General features: G+C 28.0%; 1 protein-coding gene and 1 long non-coding RNA gene across 4 annotated transcripts; both read left to right on the top strand.

The window, feature by feature from the left end:
• The first annotated feature begins 4,763 nt into the window (after positions 1-4,763).
• Positions 4,764-6,904, top strand: LOC114174912 (uncharacterized). 2 transcript variants are annotated; one of them, XR_014993279.1, is made up of 4 exons: positions 4,773-5,132; positions 5,218-5,275; positions 5,600-6,485; positions 6,568-6,904. It is a non-coding gene; the product is annotated as an uncharacterized LOC114174912 (long non-coding RNA). The 2 variants fall into 2 exon arrangements; XR_003602768.2 differs by lacking the exon at positions 6,568-6,904 and having other exon boundaries at positions 4,764-5,132; positions 5,600-6,561.
• A 9,612-nt stretch (positions 6,905-16,516) lies between these two features.
• On the top strand, positions 16,517-19,814 carry LOC114177060 (protein NRT1/ PTR FAMILY 4.6-like). Of its 2 annotated transcripts, none has more exons than XM_028062291.2 (5): positions 16,517-16,661; positions 16,787-16,889; positions 17,099-17,316; positions 17,959-18,399; positions 18,721-19,814. In XM_028062291.2, the coding sequence occupies exons 1-5, from the start codon at positions 16,659-16,661 to the stop codon at positions 19,690-19,692; spliced, it is 1,737 nt and encodes a 578-aa protein (XP_027918092.1). In that variant the 5' UTR covers positions 16,517-16,658; the 3' UTR covers positions 19,693-19,814. The 2 variants fall into 2 exon arrangements, with proteins under 2 accessions (XP_027918092.1, XP_027918091.1); XM_028062290.2 differs by having other exon boundaries at positions 16,535-16,661; positions 16,772-16,889.
• Positions 19,815-23,272: the final 3,458 nt, after the last annotated feature.

Raw genomic sequence — 23,272 nt, forward strand, 5'->3', positions numbered from 1 at the left:
AAGAAAGATATTAAACTTATTTTAAAATGGTTTTTCAATTTGGTTATACATTTTTTTTAATTAGCATTTGTTATATTACCGGAAAGTGTAAACTGTGAGTAAGAGTACAATTATTAGGGGTGTTAAAACGGGCCAACTCGGACCGTTTTTGGCCCGTAATAAACGGGTCGGATCGGACTGGTCCGTAAGTGGAAAACATGTTCGTTTATTCAACCCGGTCCGCAGGCCAACTTTGACTTAAATTGGAGGTCCAAAAATCTTTGTCTTTTTTTTTATCAAATCAATTTTTTTTTTCATCAATTATTTGTGTTAACAATGTTGATTTTAATTAATGTAATGACAAAATCTGAGATAGTAATAAAGATAGACCTACATGCTTTTACATATGGAAATGTTTACTGAAGAAACAAAAAAAAAAAATATTACAATCATTTAATAAATATGTAAAACTTAAGAAGATTCATACCTGCAAAAACAAAAAGTAAAACAAAACAAAACTTTTGTTATGATTGTTGGTTAGTGTAGATAAAATACTAAAAAACTTATACTTGAATTGAATGTTATAGTTGTGTACATATATAACTCCAAATGAAACGTGTTCCTAAATTTAATTGGCGTAAATGAATATCTATGACATTTTTTGCACTTTAGCAGAGGATATTCTTTCTCAGTTTGAACCACATGTTGCATGTGCACTTTTTTTTTAACTTAGAAGACCCGTAAGTTGGTCCATTTTGACCTAAGAATTGACCCGCGGGTTGGTCCGTTTTGACTCGCGGGTTGATCCGTCGGATTGACGGACTACACGAGCCAAGTTGGTACGGGTTGATGGATTCTGTTTTTTAACCCGACCCGTTTTTTTTTTGCGGGCCAACAAGCCGACCTGTCGAACCTGACCCGTTTTCACAACTCTAACAATTATAATACCCTTGACTAATTGAAATTGTTGTCTGCATGAGATTTGATAAGTTCTGTTTTGTCGGAGGCAAATATACGTGTAAGTATTGCCGTATTATATTTAAACCGCATCTATTTTTTACCCTAAGAATATTATTATTTTTTTAAATTAATAACATATTTTGAAAGAATAAAACAAAGTAAGTTTGTATTGATTAAAAGTTATTTAGAGTGACGTAGAAGCTATAACATTAGACGTGAGTGGTCCACATAAGAATGTTGGTGGTAGAAATGGTGCTTGTGATGTTGGTAGTTGAAGCTCCTTAGCCATGGTTGAATTTGGTAGATTGAAATGAAATACACCTACTGCTTTGTCGCCCATGCAATTCTCTTTGTTTCCATGTTATTTCCCTCATTACTCACATGTATTCTCACAAATCTAACACGTGCTCCAATTCTAATTGTTTGATCAATCATAACAAAAGAGTTGCAATAGTAGAGATGTCAAAATGTGTTTCAACCCGTGAGCCAACTTTACTTATTGTGTATTTGAGTTGGGTTGGATTGAGAAAAATTCAATTTTTTTAAAAGTGGATTGAACTCAACCCGGTTCACTTAACCTATGGGTTAAACGGGTTCGAACTGGGTTGAAGGTGGATTGACCACTTAATCCACCAATATTTTTTTACAATTTTTTAATATTTTTTTAATAATTATTTACTAGTCCTAATTATATAGGTTCACAATTTCATAATTTTAAATGCTAGAATGTTACTCAATAATATTTGAATATTTTGAATATTTAATTAATTTGATTGTCAAGTTATATACGTTGATACTTTAATCTTTAACTATAATCTTTATAGTAAATTACTCAAGCAACCATCTTATAAACACATTTTTCTAAATTAGCATGACAAAATTTGTAGTTTTTTTATTCATATTTTGTTAAATAGCATGACAAAAAATGTGTAATATTAGTTATGTTTTCTTGAACTATATGAACACTTTTTTGGAAACAATTCATCATATATTGGTGATAAGCATGATGAAGACATTGATTCTTGATTTAACTGTGATCGTCATCTCATAAATTGCTTAAAAATTATTTAAATATTTGAATACTTAAAAATAAATAAATAAATAATTTTTTTATATGGATTGGTTAGTCAATTTACTTAACCTACTACTCCGTGATGGGTTGAGTCGGCTTGTAAAATTTCTTGCTCATCATAAAATGAGTCGAGTTAGATTTACTCATTTTCAATCAAGTTCGTAATGAGTCAATCCATGTAAGTCGGATTAGCTCACTTTGACATTTGCGATATTTGTGCTATATCCGTGGATGAAACTTATGGGCCTTAAGGGGAAGTCCATTAGTGGTGGTAGAGAAGACAATTCTACACATGAATTTGGTTAGTCACATGATGACAATTGAGATGAACGAAGCCCACATAAATAAACTCTACCGCTGTTCTCAATTGAGAGTCCCTACTTTATACGAAATTACCAAAAAAGGGGAGAGAACAATCTTGCGTGCCCATTTATCTAACCATTATTCTATCTTCTTTTTCAGTGAACGATACAATGTCTTTGGAGCATCCCTGCTTAGGTCTAATGTTATTGCTGATTTTTTTAAACATCTTTCCACCAATTCTATTCATCATCATGTGTACATAGAAAACTAAACAAAACTCACTTGGAAAATATCGTCAGTTTAAAAAATAAGTATTTAATTAAGATTTTTATTATTTTTTTCCTGTTTCTTTAATCAGGATTTTTATTTTCTTGGATCAACTTTAAAATTTATCGATCTTTAATGATTTATATTAGAATTCAAGTAAGGAAATCACGAATCATTAATGTTGAAATCTTAAAAATGATATTAAATTTTCCATTCATTTAAAATCACCACTTTCATCTAATATATACTTTTTATAAAGTAGTTTTAATTCAAATTCATCAAATTAGTTTTTCATATGTGCAACTAGGTTAAGGTGCAAGTAGGTTAAGTTTAACTACTGAGTTGTAAAATTTAAGACTTAATTTTAAGTTTCTAATAAATTTAAAAATTTTGAATTAATTTTTTTGTTAACATTAGAATATGAGTGTTAAGTGGCTGACATGGTTATTATTTTTAAATTTATAATTGTATAATTATATATTTTTAATTTAATTTTAATATTTTAACTAAAAATTGTATAATTATAAAATTATGATTTTAATTTAATATTAAAAATATATCATAATTTTATATTTCATTCTTAAAAGCATAATATAACAAAAACTCAATACCAATTACATAGTATTCAAATTTAATAACTATAGGATGGTATTTTTGTGATTCCAAATCTTCAAGCCTCGTTATCAAATGTCTTCCACGATTTTCACACAACTCCAATGCCACATATGTTAGTAAGTTCTTAGATTTGGAGACTCTATAAGAAGTATTGAGTTTTTATATCGTTATGTTGTTTAGAATGAAATATAAAATTATGATATATTTTTAATTTTTAATTAAAATCATAAAATCATATATTATAAATTTATAAATTATCAAATTTTAAAATAATAAAATGATATGCGATAACAAATTAGTAATATGACATGATAAGATAATAATTATGTCATCAACCCAACAACCACATCACTCAATTAACGTAAAATATTAATATATGTCAACGGGACAAGTAGGGTACGAGTAGTAGCTCTCCTGTACCCTATCCGTGGGATAAATATCTGTCTCGTACATGTATCCATATTCGTCGGGAGTATCCGTTATGCGGGTACTCGCATAATTTGTTAATATCCACTGATATCCACGAGTACTTGCGGATATTTACAACAAAATAAAAATAAATATTCAACAACAAATTTTAATCGTAAATTCAAATAAAATACAATACATAACATTCATAAATCTAATATCTAATACTATATACAATTGGGAACTAACAAAAGGCAAGATTTTCAATTGAATAATATATCTGACCTACTTCTCAATTCAAATTTTTATCTACAAAAGGTAAAAACGCTGATGTGTCAATCTCTCAGCATTTTGAAGTCTGAAAAAAAAAATGGAAAAGAAATTGAAAACCAAAAGTTTTAATTAAAACTTCTTTCTCTCTCTTCCTCAGTCTTCTCACCTTCCTCTTTCTCAATTCTTTCTCTCTCTTTCTCATTCTCTCTGCGACCGCCTTCTTTCTTCTTTCTCTCTCTTTCTCATTCTCTCTGGCACCGCGGTTTCTCTGCCTTTCTTAGCTTCTTCTCTAACATCTTCTTCTGTTCATCTTCTTCTTTTCATCGAGTTGTTTTTAAATCGCAAAAAAAGACTATGGAGATGGTTTATATTTTTTTCTGAGCTTTGTTCTGTTCATCTTCTTCTGTTCATCATTTTTTTTTCTTTACAGGCTTCAATTGACGCTTACAAAGACATGCATCTGAGATTTGTCGTTCATCTGTCCATTTTTTTTGTGGATATCTATTTTTCTTCTTATATTTGTCAGATCTAACTTTTTCATGCCTTTTTTTACAGGTTTAAACCTAGAAGTCGTATTTATTTTGATTTTTCTCAAGCAAGCATCTCATTTTCTTCTTATATTTTGTCAGATCTAACTTTTTCATGCGTTTTTTACAGGTAAGAACCCAGAAGTCGATTTTATTTTGAGTTTCTCAAGCGAACAACTCATTTTCTTCTTATATTTTGTCAGATCTAACTTTTTTTATGCGCTTTTTTACAGATAAGAACACAGAAATCGATTTTATTTTGAGTTTTCTAAAGCGAACAACTCATTTTCTTCTTATTTTTTGTCAGATCTATCTTTTTCATGCGTTTTTTTACAGGTTTAAACCCAAAAGTCATTTTTATTTTGAGTTTTCTCAAACGAACATCTATTTTTCTTCTTATATTTTGTCAGATCTAACTTTTTTATGCGTTTTTTTACAGGTTTAAACCCAGAAGTCGATTTTATTTTGAGTTTTCTCAACCAAACAACTCATTTTCTTCTTATATTTTGTCAGATCTAACTATTTGTTTCGTTTTTGTACAGAACTAATATGGTTCACTGAGACATATGGTTTTATTACGCAGATTTCGTTTTCATTTTGACATTTCTCAAGCGAACAACTCATATTCTTCTTTTATTTTTTCAGATCTAACTATTTTTTTCTGATGATGGTATTTTCTAGGATTGCTACATGTCTAATATGGTTCACTGCGACAGATTTAACATCAGGTTTATAAAAAAAAAATTATCTAACTATTTTTGGCGTTTATGTACTTTGATCTAACTGTTTCTTATATTTTTCTTCTGTTTACAGGCTTCAAATCAAGATTTCAAACTGATTCAAGAGTCTTTTTCGCTGTACAACTTAACTGGTAAGTAATTTGTATCAAAATCTACCTTTTTATTTACCAATTTATCTGTATTTTTCCACCTTTTACAAGCAACCCGTTCATCTTCTTCATTTTTCTACCTTCAACTCTCTTGGTGTCATTTTTTTTTTCGTTCATGGTATTTTTTTAATAATGCATTCTATCAGCAGATCTCTTTATTGTTACCCGATTTACGTTTTTATTTGGACATTTTTCAAAGAGTTCATCATACACTATATTTTTTCAAAGTTCTACACCAAAAAGAGTTAATCTAACTATTTTTTCCGTTTATCTACCTTGATCTAACTGTTTTTCTTCTGGATACAGGCTTCAAATCAAGATTTCAAAGTCATGCACGAGTCTTTTTCGCTTTACAACTTAACTGGTAAGTAATTTGTATCAAAATACCTTTTTCTTTACCAATTTATCTGTATTTTTCCACCTTTTACAAGCAAACCCTTCATCTTCTTCATTTTTCTACCTTAAACTCTATTTGTGTCATTTTTTTTCGTTAATGGTATTTTTTAATAATGCACTGTATCACCAAATCTCTTTATTTTTACCCAATTTTTGACTTTATTCGGACATTTTTCAAAGAGTTCTTCACATTTTTCCAATCACCGTTTACTCCATCAAAACCATTTCATTTACAAAACGTTTTGTATTCCAACCCCTCACAAATACTGCTTCGAATTTTTTCCAAATCAACCTGTCAATCAGTATTCAAACGCATTAAATTTCGCACTGCTCGAGATAATGATGAATAAACTGCTCCATCATCTGCCACACGTTATAATTATTAAACTTTACTCTATTCCAATATTAAATACCCCTTCCTGAAAAAAATCAACATTAGTAAATTACATTAAATAATTCTTCTTATACTTTTACGACGCTTCATAATTCTTTTTTTTAACGTATTATTTTTTAATTCGTATTTATTATCCTGTACTTTTACCAGTTCAGACTGTGTCCAGTATGTACGGATACTTCCAACAGCTATGATTTCTCCTATTCTTTTTATATATATATTCCCTATGTTTACCAATTCAAAGTCAGACATCTGATTTTTCTACTGTTACCCATTTTCTTCTCTTACAATTTTACTTCATCACCAACCTATTCTCCTGCAATGGAATCCATGCCCACACCACAATCCATACTTTTTTCAGAAATGGTTGGCAGATTCATTTCTATGTTTTTGAAAGACCAGGTATATTTTTTGATTCAAACTCATTTATTTTTGTTATTTATATTTATTTATTTCTTTATTCTTAACTTGCTAATCTTTTAAGGAATTTGGATACGTCGACCAAGTGTTCATAATACGCTGTTGGAAGGACCTTGCTACTAAATGGATTGTTGTTGATTACCAAAGTAATGTTCACCATGTTACTTACAACATGGATATTCACACTCCAATGATTACCCAAGGTTGGAACCAACTAAGATCTTTCTATGGAGATCATCAACTCTCTGCAGAGGATCACCCTGAATTGTTTTTTGAAATTGAAAGTGAAAGAACAAGCAGAGATATCAAAGTTCTTTATCCATTTTTTTTGTATTAAAGTTGAAAATTTTGTATATAATTTTGTTTGAACTTCTTATATATATATATATATATCAATATATAAGAAGATTTCAATTGGACTCTTATTTTGTATGCAGTTATTATATATCTCAATATAAAAGTTATATTTTATTCTCTTTTATTATATTTATTTTCCTTTTTTGTATTAGATTTTGTTCGACTTCATTTTAGTCAATATAAATTAGTTTTAATTAGAAATTGAATTAATTAACATTAATTACCATTCCATATAAATTGGAAATTTAAAAGTCAGTGAAATACAATAACTATTACTTATTAATTATTATTATTAAAATAATATAAGTTATAAAATAATTAAAATATTTTTTACCATTTTCATAGTCAGAAGAATTTAAGATCAATTTTTATGGAAAAATAAATTTAAAATGACTCTTTAAAAAACTTTTTGTATTCCAACGCCTCCAAAAAGTGGTTCGAATTATCTCCAAATCAACGTGTCAATCAGTATTCAAATGCATTAAATCTTGCACTGCTCGAGATAATGATGACAACGTGAGATAATGAGGATTAAACTGCTATATCATCTGCTACACGTTTTAATTATTAAATGTTTTCATATTCCAATATTAAATACTAAATCGCCAACCAATGAGCGTTTCATTTTTTTAAATTTCTCTTCATTATGGTTTTCACTTCTCAAGATAAAAGTAATTGCACTGTCCAGAGTTATCAGCACTTCTCAAGACGATAATCATGATTGCTCTAGGTAATATTATTATCACTAACACGCTTTGATTACCGGTACCTCTCTTCACACTCAAAGAATGCTGCTACGTCTACAATTTACAACTTATCTTCTTTCAAGGATACTCATATAGGTTCATATGTTGTAACACCCCCGGATCTTCTTGGGCTTACCAGGCATCCCACCTGCCACCCTCAAACCGGTTGTGTTAGGTCTGCAGCCCAATACACCCCAACCCATCACCCTTCTCCGTCCATTCATACTGGGTGGGTTGTTGCCAGTGGGAATCGAACCCCCAACCTGACCTTTAACACCTCTGGCTCACCAGCAGATGCTACCAGCTGGTAGCATCTGCTGGTGAGCCAGAGGTGTTAAAGGTCAGGTTGGGGGTTCGATTCCCACTGGCAACAACCCACCCAGTATGAATGGACGGAGAAGGGTGATGGGTTGGGGTGTATTGGGCTGCAGACCTAACACAATCGGTTTGAGGGTGGCAGGTGGGATGCCTGGTAAGCCCAAGAAGATCCGGGGGTGTTATGTATTGGAATATACAACATTCATTTATTATAGTAAGAGAGTGTCATGTCCCAAAAAAACATAATTGGTGGTCTTCATAATTAATGTTTTGGAGCAGTAAGTGTCATGAGATGACATTTTAGGAACCTTTACAAAGTTTTTTAGAGAAAGTAACTATAGTTTTTAAAATAAATTAAACTAAAAATGGTAATACAATAAATTAATTAGGATTTGGTGTGGAATTTACAAAATATTACACGATATTTACTGAAATGTTTCGTAGTTTTGAGAGTGAATACTTTCAAATATAATTTTCATGTTATTTGATATAATAATATTTACTGTTTAAGAATTATAATACTGAAGTAAATGGAAATCATAAGTTACAATTTATTTTTAAAATAAATGCAAATCGAGGTAAAATCTAAATTTTCTAAATTTTTCAACAAACAAAATTGAAATAAAGCTCATGCTTCAATAAATATTTATTAAAGTTTAATAAGTTAAATCCATGAATGAAATATATTTGTTTGCTTCCTCATTCCAGTCCCACGTCTTAAAAGTTTCAGAGTACAAAAAATATTTATAATTTAAAATTAAAAGAATACATAATGATAACTACCAAATATTTTTATATAAATATTAATAGTTTCTCCTTTTTTATAGACAAAATTAGTTATTTTTTTAATTTTTGTTTTAAAAATAATATTACATATTACAGTTTTTTGAATCTGATTAATTAATAATTTCTTATTAATAAAAAATGCAAATAAAATTATTTACTTTAAATACATTTATTTACCAAATTAAAAATTAAAACTTTTTTTTACTTGGCTTGCTAGATATGCTTTTAATACTTTTCAAAAAATACTTTTCATCTTCCAAAAATTAAAAGATGTTTAGGAGAATAAAAACAAATTTCCAATTTCTTTCAACACTACTTTCAAGATAAAAATTTGTCTCTTCCAACACATTTTTATAATCAATTTAAATTAGCATTAATTATGAAGAAACCAACAACTTTTTTAGTGTATCAATACAATGTTATATTTGAATTTATTGTATTATAATTTTAAATGGAAAATATTTTAAAAAATCTACATACCTTCTTGAGAAACTTCTTGAAAAATAGTTTAAAAAATCTACATACTTCAAAAATATTTTAGTTATTTTGAAGTAAATATGATAAAATAACAACTTTAGAAACTTTTACAAAGTTTCTTGGAGATGGTAGCTAATTTTTATAAAATAAATCTAATTAAAGAATGTAATATAATAAATTAATTAGGATTTTGTGTGGAATTTATGAATATTACATGACTGAAATGTTTTGTAGAATCGAGAGTGAATACTTTAAAATATAATATTAAATCTTATTTGATAAAATAATATTTACTATTTCAGAATTTTTATAGTGAAGTAAATGCAAATCATAAACTACATTTTATTTTTATAATAAATACAAATTATAAAGGCATAATCCAAGTTTTTAAATTTTTGAACAAACAAAATTAAAATAAAGTTCTGACTCCATGAATTTGTCTCATTAATGATAACATAGACTTTTAAAAAGTTCAAAGTAGAAGAAAGATTTATAACTAACAAATATTTTTTATATAAGTATTAATATTTTCTCATCTTCTACAGAAAAATTATGTATTTTATTAATTTATTTTAAAAATAGTCATTACATATTACACTTTTCTTAAAATCTGATCAGTTAATAGTTTCTTTAAATTAGTTACCTTAAATATATTTAATTACCAAATTAAAAATTAAGACTTTGTTTTTTTTACCTAGCTTACTGAAAAATATATTTATATTTTTCAAAATCTACTTTTCATCTTCCAAAAATATAAAGATGTTAAGAATTAAAACAATTTTCCAGTTTTTTCCAACACTACTTCCAAGCTATATTTTTTCAACCTCTTAAAGAACTTTTCAGTTTCTTCCAACCTACTTCCAAGATATATTTTTATGGCTTCTCAAAGATGAATGTCTTTGTCATTAAATAACATTAAATATTAAAAACCAACAACTTTTTGTGTTTCTCATTGCAATGTTATATATGAATTTATTGTATTAAAATTTTAAATGGAAAATATTTTAAAAATCCACCTACCTTTTTAAGAGAGCTTTATACAATTTTCAAAAATCTTCTTAAATTTTAACGTAGCTTATTGAGTAAACTTTATAAATTAACACTTACGTCTTTCAGTATAAATGTAAAAAATATACAGAATAAATGGAAAACTTTTCGTCTTCCATGAATTTTTCATTTTGAATTATGACTATTTATTATGAACAACAACAATCATGATTTGTGGGACTCAATGAATCATGAAGTATCAATCAAACACATAATTAGAGTTTAAGACATTCACGAAAAATATTATTTATCAATTTTAAGTATATAAAAAATATAAAAATTTTATATCATCATGTTGTTTTTTGAGATGTTATATGCTTCTTTATTTATCGCTAATGATTAATACAAAATGCAAAATCTTCTTCTATTAATATGCTTGAAAACCGATTGATCTAATATTACTTATTATGGTTGTATTCTTAACTTTATATCAATTATGGTTTTAAAATATTGCATTGGAAACCAAAATCTTCTTCTATTAACGTGTTTGAAAACTGATTGATCTAATAATACTGATTATGGTTGTATTCTTAACTTTATATCAAATTATGATTAAATTTAAATATTAATTTAAGAATAAATTTATATTTATGTAGGATTAATGTAATATTATCATTTTATATTTTTATATAATATTACGTTACATTGAATTTACATTGGAAACTATATTTTTTTCATTTAATGTCCTTCGAAACTGAACTTTTCTTATAGTTGATTTTTGTAAACATCAAGCAGTAGATAATATTAGGTAATATATTCCTTCCGTGTGTTTTTAGAATAAATTTCAAAATTAATTCATTGAAAATAATATTGTTTTTGAAAAATTAATCATAATACATATAATAATATTAATAAATTTTGGATTCAAATTTGAAGAAATAGAATGTGATAAAAAAAATTAAATTTAACATTTAAAATGAAAAATATATACAAAAAGTTAATTTTTGTAATAAATACTTGAATATTTCTGATAAAAATATATAAATTCAAATATTCAAAAAATTTGATGACCCATGATATAATAATATATTATAAAATATAATAATATGTAACAATGTAAATATAAAATATAATAATATTAATATAATTAAAATATAAGGTAAAAATTATAAATTATAAATTTTTTAAACTTTTAAAGATATGGAAATAATTAACTATTTCAATTTCAATATTATTGCAAGATTAAAATTCATATATTGTTAAAATTGGAACTCGAAGTATATACAGTAACATTTTCTCTAAAAGCAATTACCAAACTGAAACTTTAGAATGAAAGTGGTACTATTTGATTAATTAAACAAAAAATATACCAATAAAATTTAAATTTTAACATTAAAAAAAATTGTAAAATAGCGTAGGTTTTTCAATAGATTCTTATAATGTCTCTAAACAACTTTCAAATATTTTTAACTTATAAGAAATGTTCGTATTTTATATATTATCAAAATATGAAAAAATGATAAATTAAAAAAATTTAATGGAAATACATTAATATTCACAATTAAAAACAATAAAAGTTAAAAATATGATATAGAAAATAAACAAGTAATATAATATTTAGGAACAAAAGATCTATGGTTCTTAATAATATAATAATATATTAACATATTAGTCCTAATATAATAATAATAGTAAAAATAATTAAAATATAATGTAAAATAATAAATAAATAATTGTAAAATTTAAATATGAATTTTTAAATATTTTTAAATATTTTTCACATATTTTTTGACATTTTACACAAACTTAAACAATAATTTAAAAAATAATTTTTATAACATAGACATTGGTATATCATTACAAGTTAAAATTATACATTCTTAAAATTTTTAAATATATAAAAATCACTAATAATGTTGATTTCAATATTTTTTTTCTAAATTAGGATATATATTGTCAAATTTGAAATTCAAAATATATAGTAATAAAGTTTGAATTTAAATTCTAAATTTTAAAAGCTATGAAATATGGGAGCAAAGTTAAAATTTGAAATTCAAAATCCAAAAAAATTGTAAAAAAAGGACTTCAATAGAAGAGTCTATCAATGTCTAATCTTTGTATTTTTGCATAGTGTACTATTTATATTTGTCTACATAGTCTAGATTTTGTAAGTTTTGATTGTTTACTATTTATATTTTGTTTGTAGTCTAACATTTGTATCTTTAAAAAATCTACTATTTATATTTAGGTGTAATTAGTCGGATAATATTCACTTTTGTTTGGATATGTCAGTTTCATACCCACTTTTATAAAGGGGTCAATTGGGTCCTAACTTTGGATAATATGTCTCAATCAGGTCCCTTTGAGAAAAAAATATTAACGCCATTAATGATATCGATATTTAAAACGACTTACAAGAGTGAAAGGAACCTAATTGAGACATTTTTTCAAAAGTTGGGATTCGATTGACACATTTTTAAAAGTGAGTACCAAACTGACACATCTGAAGAGATTGAGTACTATCTGACTAACTAAACATTACATTTATATGCACGATCTATCATTTGTAGTTTTATATCGCTTACTCTTCACATTTTTTGTATCGTCTAATGTTTGTATCTTTATTAAGTCTACTCAACAATCTCTATATTGTCCATCATTTTTATTATTAGAGAAACAACTATTATATTTTTCTACATTTTTTACTCAATATTTCATTCAAAATTAAATTTGATTTCTTAATTTTAATTATCTAAATCTTAATATATTATTTAAAATAATTATATATAATACATTTTATTAAAAATATATATAAATAACTTAAATACATTTTTATTATAAAATCAATTAAAATATTATTATTGAATTTTATAAAATAAAATTTATATTAAATTTAATTATATTTTTATAATTTCAAATTAATTTAATAAATATATTGTAATTTTTAATTTTAAAATTCGATATCCGTGCGTTGTACGGGTAAAAATACTAGTTTTAAACAAAGTTCAAATAATCCATTTAAATGGTGTTGAATAACAATTTACAAAGAAATGAAATTTTTTTAAACTAACTGATAAAAAAATAACTCATTCAAAATAAATATGTTAATATTTTAATCATTTTTTTATTGTTTTAATTTATATTAGAGTATAGCGGGTACAAGTATCCAAGGGTACGAATATTATGATACTTGTACCTGTCCCATTAACATGCGAGTATTAAAAATACTCGTACCCGTTACCTGCAGATATCTATTTATAATTCCATTTTCTACCCATTACGGGATTTATCCGCGGATACCCGTGAGTGCGGATTTTATTCGCGGATACCCGTTGGTAAGAATTTTGTTGACATCTTCGTTTGAAACAAAATTAAATTTATTGAATATTCAATAAACCATCAAATTTTATTAGAAATTTAATTGAAAATTTCCAAATTTATTGAGACTTAAAACATAATTAAGTCAAAATTTAAAATAGGCTAGATTAAAGTTTTTAATTACACCTATTAAATTTTTATTTCAAAACTAATCATCAAAATCTTATTTTAAATTAATTTTAACTTATTAAATCTTTATTTTATATTAATTTTAACTACAATGATAGGATTATCTAATTATTCACAAACTCTCATAAATTTTATCTTTAAATATTTTTTCTCTGACCTTTAAATCTCGTCAAATAAACAACACAAATTTTAACTTTAAATTTTCTCAAATTCATTCTTGGACTCTCAAAAGACATCCTTAAGCTTGAGGGACTAGCTAATATGATCAACTGAACAAAAATCAGACTACCTCTATTTACTCCATCCATAATCCCAACATAAATCATTAATAACATAAATATTAATAAATTTTGACACTATCTTAAAAAATTAACTTTAATATAGCCTAATTTGAAAAAAGAAAAAGAAAAAGAAAAAAAAAGAACTTATGTATTTGCAATCTTATTTATAGATGAGATATACTAGAAGTGAATAAGAGTAGTTTGTGGATGAGAAAAGTGAAAAGTGTTCCTGGAATGTTCTACTGGTAAGAAGATGATTATTGTCACAGAACGTGTGTAAAATCCCAATGTCATAGCTCTTTCAATGGACCACATCTCTCCAACACATATCTGAAAAGACTGTTGAATTCAAAACCATGGACCAAAATATTAACTCATCATAATCTTCATATTCATGTCCCTCTTTCCCACATTATAACCCACTCTATCACACACAACTTTTTAAGACTCAAACCATTCAATTTCTTCAGTTTAAAAATATCATGGATAAAATGAAACAGTTTTCCATAACTTTTTATTTGTAACGTTTTCGATTTTCAAAGAGATTACTCACATGCAATCATCATAAACTGAATATAAGGTAATTTTGCAACAATCTCAAATCATATATTCTCATTTCCAACTCAACTAACACAAAAGAGATAAAGTGCTTGCTTTGTGTGGAGAACACAAACTTTTGCCTTTTTGCACATGCCAATTTGCAACAATTATGATAGATGAATTGGGTAGCAAATTGCAATGTTCGTTGTGTAATGCTAGCTAGCTATACTTAATCATGAAGTGGAGCTTTTGTTACCCATAAACACAGAAATGGCAAGTTGAAGATGCGAACGTGGACTTGATCTGTTATACCTAACCAGTTTTATCCAGAGTCACAACTTTGAACAGAAAAAATGTCTAGAGTATGTGAAATAAATAAGACAATTAGTAGTCCCCACAGAAAAGAAGATGGAAGCATACCCTCATGCTGGGGTTTGAATAATTATGGTGGGCTCTCACCTCTCAATTTATCACACTTCCTATCACTGGGGCAACCTTATACAACCAACGATTGGTTCCTATAATCGTATTTCCTGTCACTAAAACATTGACACTTCCTTAATTCAATTCTCTCCCAATTACAAACTGTATTTTCAGTTTAGATATTATTAGTTTTCATTCCAATTCATGTCAATATGAACAGTTCATGATATGTAGTTATTTCTTCTATTTTTTACCCTTTTATAAGAAGCAAACTTGGCTTAAGATTACCCTTTGTGACGAAATCCTGACTTAAGAATCAGCTCATCCAAAAATCAGCACTTTCCACTCCCATCCACGACAGTTCATCATCTCTTACATTAAGCAAAGGAAAAGTTGTTATGAAATGAAGAGAAGAGTGTGACACAGTAGCAATGAAAGAGATTTAGGTTAAATGGTGGCACAAGGGTGCATATGGAGGCATTGTTATGGGGATGATGGCCACACAAGTACACAAGTTGGAGATGGCATTGACTTCCCATCCACATCCACATATTTTTATGATCAAAGAAAGAGGGACCCGAAAGGTGGCCATAAAGGATACTTAAATACATACTCTAACCATCATTCAATATAATTGGTTGCTACTTACCACTGTTCTAAATCTAATGCCCCCTTAGAGAAGATCCACACACACAGTTTGAAAGCAATCTCAAGGAGTTAAAACCAGACAAAACTCACATGACCTGCACAACCCTCCATTGGCCTCACCTGCTACAAACAAATACTAGTCACAATCAAATTCAAACAATCAGAGTTTTCAACATTGTTTTTCAAAAATGGTCCCCTTGTTTTCTACTGGCCAGGAAAGGTTGTACATAGGATAGTTTATAAGAGATACAGTGAAGTTGCAAAATCATTCATCTTTTGAGATTAGCATAAAGACACAGTGGACTTATAGCCACTATGGGTGCTTGTGGGAGTAAGAGGGGTGTGGGACATGCTTGAGAAAAACTTCTCCCTAACTTTACCTTCACGCTCACCATCATGCAACTATGACCTTTTGTCAAATAATGTTGCCCACTTGTTCATTTTTATTTCTCTCAGATATTGTGGTGCCCTAATGTCCATGCCTTGCTAAATACAATGACACTTCAACTTCAACTTCAACGCACTGCATGGTTTGTTCATGCAATTATCTACCGCCACCTTTGTAAAATTCACAACATGCATAGCCAACATCTCCGGCTTATAAATTTTTAATTGAGTTGGATTCATTACCATCATTATCATTTCCATTTATGTATAACCTTATCTTTTCAATACGCAACTAACATGAAACATATAGAAGAAATGAGAACATTCAAAAACAAATATAGGACCAAAAGTTGGTTACTGATTTGCTACTTTGATATATATACAGCTTTAACCAGAGAGAAACATTCTTTCCCAGCATCGCCTCATGTAGAAATGAAAGGAACCAACAAAGACAAAGTAACGGTAGAAACAGTCAACATCAACATTAATGCAAGGTGAAAGGATCCAGGAGAATGAATGGTTGCTTTCATATAGTCTAGACCTTTCCTCTTCGATCAGAAATTCCATTTCCCCCGCTATAAATGCGATTCTGTTCACCACTTCCTACAAACAAAGTCTTCTTGATCAACCCCAATCTCTCCTTCATAACCATATTCAAGAATAAGATAAATACAGGATATAAAAATTAAAGTTAGGAGATGGTATAAACTAAACTTTCATATATAATTTCCACTATGGTTTCTTTCGTTGTTTAATTATATCTTAGATTTTAGTAATATATAGCAGTACTTTCTTTGGTTTAACACCACAGCGAAAACTGTCCCAGGAAGAAGCACAGGAGCCCGTATGGGAAGGGTATGTAGATTGGAGGAACAGGCCAGCCATCAAAGGACGTCATGGTGGCATGCTTGCAGCTTCCTTTGTTTTAGGTAAGTACTGTCTGGCGACACTTTTCATGGTTTTCTCGTTTTCTAACAACAATGTTGATATATGTAACTGGAAACCACGAAATCTTTTAGCTACGTATACTTCTTTTAACTGTATACTGTTTAATCGTTTTCTCCTTCACAAAATTTCCATAATATTGTTTTTGGTTTGCATAACTATGTTTGTAACTTTCCCACATGACAAACCCCAGCTGCGGAGGTGTTGGAGAACCTAGCATATCTTGCCAATGCAAGCAACCTTGTTTTATATCTGTCCAAGTTTATGCACTTTTCACCATCCACCTCTGCCAACATTGTCACTGAGTTCATGGGAACATCCTTCCTCCTTGCTATTCTTGGTGGGTTTCTGGCTGATGCCTTTATCACTACTTACTCCATCTATCTCATAAGTGCTGCTATAGAATTCATGGTAAGTTCTCATCGATCGTAATAATTAAGCTTCTATCTTTGGTGTCTATGTAAGTTACTCGACTAAAATTTGAATGTCACTTCGTGTCAATAATAAAAAGTGAAAAAGAAAAGAGAAATGAGAATTTTAACCACCTGTACTTTGTACTTTGGTAGGTAATCACCCTTTACTGAAATAATTAATAACATTGATTACTATTATGAGAAAAACCACATAATCAGGACTTTGATAGACTTTCACTCATGCAGTACAGTACTATAGTATCCCCACATAAACAGGGACCCTTTTTCCATCCTCAACCAACTCAAGAATTAAAATGACAGAGTAGAAGAAAGACAAAAGAAGCATGACCATCATTTATTGCCATTAGATGCTGGTGCACCAAACAGGAAGCAAGATTCGATTGTGCTTAATCTTCTAGTAACCAGATTCTAGAGACACCGTATCACTGTGCAAAACAGTTAACAAGTGAAACAACAAATGAAACAACTTTACCAAAGAAGCATGGATTGATCAAATATGTTAAGTTGAATGAAATCCTCAAACAATTGAAGCTCATACAAGCATTTCCATGTGGTTATCAAGATTTTAATCACAATACAAGATCATAAATTTTAACAATGAGATTATTTGATGACACAGGGCTTACTAATGCTCACAATACAAGCACACAAGCCATCACTCAAACCACCAAAATGCGTTATGGGAATCACCGACAGTCCATGCCATAAAATTTATGGTGGGGACTCGGTTATGCTATTCGCAGGCCTCTATCTGGTGGCTCTGGGAGTAGGAGGTATAAAAGGTTCACTTCCTCCTCATGGGGCTGAGCAGTTTGATGAGAATACCCCAGAGGGAAGGAAGCAGAGATCTGCATTTTTCAATTACTTTGTTTTCAGCCTGTCATGTGGAGCATTAATTGCAGTAACTTTTGTGGTATGGATCGAAGACAACAAGGGATGGCAGTGGGGTTTAGGAGTCTCAACTGCTTCAATACTTCTCTCCATCCCAGTTTTTCTTCTTGGTTCACTCAAGTACAGGACCAAGATTCCAATGGGAAGCCCCATTACATCCATGTTCAAGGTATACTTAACAATAATTAGGTTACATTGTTCATTTAGTCGTCATAGTTTTCTTCTATTTCATCTTTTTCTGACACAAGAAGCCGAAAGTTTTAATTTTTACCCAGACCTCACTGGAGAGAACTTTCTACAACACCCAACAAACAAGTTGTCCAGGAATTAAAAGCAACTGTTTTCTCACTTAGAAACTAATTAAAAATAAAAATGGCACAAGTATAATTAAAGACCAAATGATTTATTCAACCGATTAAATAACAGGTGCCAAAAGTTTTCTCGTCAAATAAAATGCTAAACAATCTGTTTGTAATTTGCTATGCCGAAGGTTCTTGTTGCAGCAATATGCAACAGCTGCAAATCCAGGAATTCAAGCAATGTTGTCATAAGCATGGCCACAATTCCATCCCATGCAACTGAAAGGGAAGATGGAGAAGAATGTAAGAACAGAAAAGAGGTTGCAGGCGAAACTCTAACTAAGAGCCTTAAATTCCTTAACAAAGCAGTGATAGAACCAGTTCACCCAATGTTAGAGTGCACAGTGAAGGAAGTGGAAGAGGTGAAGATCGTGATAAGGATTCTTCCCATATTTATGTCGACCATAATGCTAAACTGTTGCCTAGCTCAGCTATCTACGTTCTCAGTCCAACAGTCAGCCACTATGAACACCATGCTTGGTTCCTTCAAGGTCCCACCAGCTTCTCTACCAGTGTTCCCTGTGGTCTTCATCATGATCCTTGCCCCACTCTACAACCACATCATTGTTCCATTTGCTAGAAAAGTAACCAGCACCGAAATGGGGATCACACATCTACAGAGAATAGGAACAGGCCTATTCCTGTCCATTGTGGCAATGGCTGTGGCAGCTTTGGTGGAAACCAAGAGAAAGAAAACAGCTGCAAAGTTTGGTTTGTTGGACACAACGAAACCCCTCCCAATAACATTCCTTTGGGTGGCCTTACAATACATTTTTCTTGGTTCAGCTGATCTTTTCACTTTGGCTGGCATGATGGAGTTCTTCTTCACAGAGGCAGCATGGAGCATGAGGTCCTTGGCAACAGCACTCTCATGGGCCTCACTGGCCATGGGGTACTTCCTCAGCACAGTTCTTGTGTCCACCATCAACAAGGTCACAGGAGCTTTTGGCCACACACCATGGCTTTTGGGTGCCAACTTGAATCATTATCACCTTGAGAGGTTTTACTGGTTGATGTGTGTTCTCAGTCTACTCAACTTCATTCATTTTCTCTTCTGGGCCAATTCCTACAAATACAAACACTCACCAAAGCCTGGATACTAGCTACAACACACCTACGTATATACATATATATACACTGCTTATTGTAACTTGATAACTTTCCTTCCTAGTTTCTGGTCGGACCCAAATGACGAAATAATTAGCAGATTCAGAGTTTATCTTTATCATGTTCCACTCTACTATTACTTGGTGCTATGTACCCACTTTTAATTTTAAATAAATTAATCCATTGCCCGTTATGAATACGATTATGAGAAATTATAGGTTCACACCGACATTTAATCACTTATTTTATCATCTTTATAGGTTAGAAGTTAATTTTTCTTGGTTTACGAGTTAATTTTAAAGTGCTAAAGAAAAGTAGTCAAATGTAAGTGTCAATCTATCATTTCTCTATGATTATATCATCAAAATCAAGCTAAATCTTATGTTCTCCTCTTTAAATTTTTTCATGGAAGTGTTCTAACTTTAACTACTTGGACATCTAATGGTGAAGTAAAAAGATTAATTAATAATTAAGTTTTAAAAAAAATAATAATTAAATTATTATATGATATATATTAAAACATTAGTTAATATAATTAAAAGTAACCAAGATGATTGAATTATTATACTCAAAGTAACAATGCTTCTAACGAAATTAATATTAAACCTGAAAATTATACCTAATTAAGATAGAATATAGATATAGATAATTTTCCATACATATATAAAATAAAAGTGTTAACGTAGTGGTTTTTTAATATTAATAATATTTATACTGTTACTCTAAAACGATAGTTTAATTTTAATTTGAGACAGTACGATCAAGAAATCGTCATGACTAAAGCATTTAGGTCGAATCATGCTAATAAAAGATATCTGATATACTAATTAATTATTGAATTTCTACACGATAATTACAATAACAATAGTATCAATCAATATAATAACAATTGTACATAAACAGAGTCTCTAAATTCTAAAAAAAATACTTTATTATTTCATAAAAAACAAATTTTAATTATAGTTATATTTAGATATGACGTTTTTAGTTCCTAAATTTTTTTCTTTTTTTAATTTTAAATCGTTGAAATTTTCTAACCATTTTTTTCATTCTTATCACTAAATACAGTCTAATAAAAAAAAGAAAAAAATACATATAGTTAAATAGTAAATTTAATAATCTTATTTATATTAAATAATTAAAATAAATGTATAAGAAAATATTATTATCTTTGAAATATTTTTTTATTATTTTAATTACATTAATTAAAATTTTTAATTTTAATATTAAAATAAAATATAGTTAAATAATAAAGACTATAAATGATATGTTAAAAAATGTCAGAATTAAAATCGAATAAACATTTTTTCAGAAACTAAAATCAGATAAACCTATAACGATTAAAATTAAATTATTAATTAATATTTTTACTTTTAATATTAAAATAAAATATAGTTAAATAATAAAGACTATAAATGATATGTTAGAAAAATGTCAGAATTGAAATCAAATAAATATTTTTACAGAAACTAAAATCAGATAAACCTATGAGGATTAAAAATAGATTTAAAATCTACAACTATTTTGTAGCATTTAAACGGGTTAGGGTTCTTTAGAAGCCAGTTGTCCTCATTTTTTTATATCATAAAACAAAATTAACTTTCGAGTAAGATACCAGGTTATGATACTTAGGATATAACAAGATGTTACCAACAAAATAATATATATATATATATATATATATATATATATATATATATATATATATATATATATATATATATATATATATATATATATATAATAAAAGGATTCATATTTTCGTGTTCACTTTTTTTTCTGATTTTATTTTTAATAAATATTTTTCAAATTAAAATAATTATTTTATAAGATTTATTTTTTTAAGTAATTTTTTTAAAATTTAACTATTTTACTTTCAAATGAATTAATTTTTAAATTAAAATAAATATTTATAAGAAGAAAATAACTTACAAAATAAATAAACAATTATTTATCATAAAATTATAAAAATTATTTATATTTATTTTTAAATTATAATTTTTTTATTATAAAAAAAGTAAAACTCATGTCTTTCACTGGTTATAATACGAAAAGATTTTCTGTGACTTAAAAAGAAAGACATAATTGAATATTTACTAATTATTTTCTTTTTTTCTTGACTACCTTAAACATACATAGATATTTAATTTTGAAAAAAAAAATTAAATGTTAACATTGTTCTTTGAATTATATATTATGTGGTTGACAATCATGATAAATACTTTTAAATGCAGTAGATAATAAAAGGAATCTTTAACTCACTATCAAGAATTTGGATTTGATCACTCATTCACATGTGATCAATGAATGTGTTTGAATTGGCCAAATTGGCCAAAGTATTTCATTAGAATCCTTCAAAGATTTTAAAATGGTGTGAAAGTAGGTATTTGAGAATAAGCACTTCAAAAAATTATATAAGAACAAAACCGAACTCCTACAATGATGAAGGAGACATAATTTTGTGATACATTAAGTTGCATTTATAAAATATCCTATAATTTGGAAAGGACTTAAATTTCAGTGACATTGTTTATTTTTTATTTAGTTTCGTATTGATAAAAAAAAAACATTTAATATCAAACCAAGTCGATTACATTTATTTATATATATATATATATATATATATATATATATATATATATATATATATATATATATATTTGGAAAAACCTAATTTGTTATATAATTAATTGGAATTAGGTTAGCAAATGAAAAAACTTACATAATTTATATTTGTTTGTATTGTACATATTTGTTTCTTGTCAATAAATTAGACTGATAAATTAGTTGGTCAACTATCTCTACTCGATTGATTAATGGCAGACTGACCGATCAATTGGTGGGCCGACCATCCCAATCGACTAACAAAACCAATCAATTGCAGGATAAATATCAGATTAACACTTAGTAAATGATAATTTAGAATGTATGGTGTATGATTAGACTAGAATTAGACAAACAAAAAGGTAAAAGATCATAACAACTAATATAAGTAAAGGTCTAAAATATGATTGTTCAAACATATGCATCATTGCATTTAATACCCTTTCCATTGGTCATTTATTGACTTTAGCATTCTAATACCTTTTACACAGGTATTATTCGAGCGGTGTTGGACGAACGAAAAACCTTAGAGACCGAATAAACAAGAGACAGTAGCGACACAAGACAAAACTATCCGGAAATTAATAGTACTCGACCGGCCCATATCAAATACTATTTATAAATAAGATTTTTTTTTTGTATTTAAGTTTGTTTTCCCATTTTATCTTGTAAATTATTTATTTTTAATTACAATAATTACTTTACCAATTTTATAGTGACCATATCTTTAAATTCTAATTATTTTTTTATTTGACCGATTTTAAAATTAATTACTTTTTAATTAAAAAATTATAAACAAAAAAAGTAAAAAAATATTTTAAAAAGTTATAAAACTAATTATATTTAATTTTATAATTATAATATAACAAATAATTGTGTTATTTTTATTATTGTGAAAAAAATAAACAGGCATACAAATATATTAATATCAATATAAAACAAACCCAACTTAATATATTTATGAAAATGAAT

Source organism: Vigna unguiculata, chromosome 3 (genome assembly GCF_037176805.1).
Source record: "Vigna unguiculata cultivar grain cowpea cultivar isolate G323 ecotype 2 chromosome 3, ASM3717680v1, whole genome shotgun sequence".
NCBI lineage: Eukaryota > Viridiplantae > Streptophyta > Magnoliopsida > Fabales > Fabaceae > Vigna > Vigna unguiculata.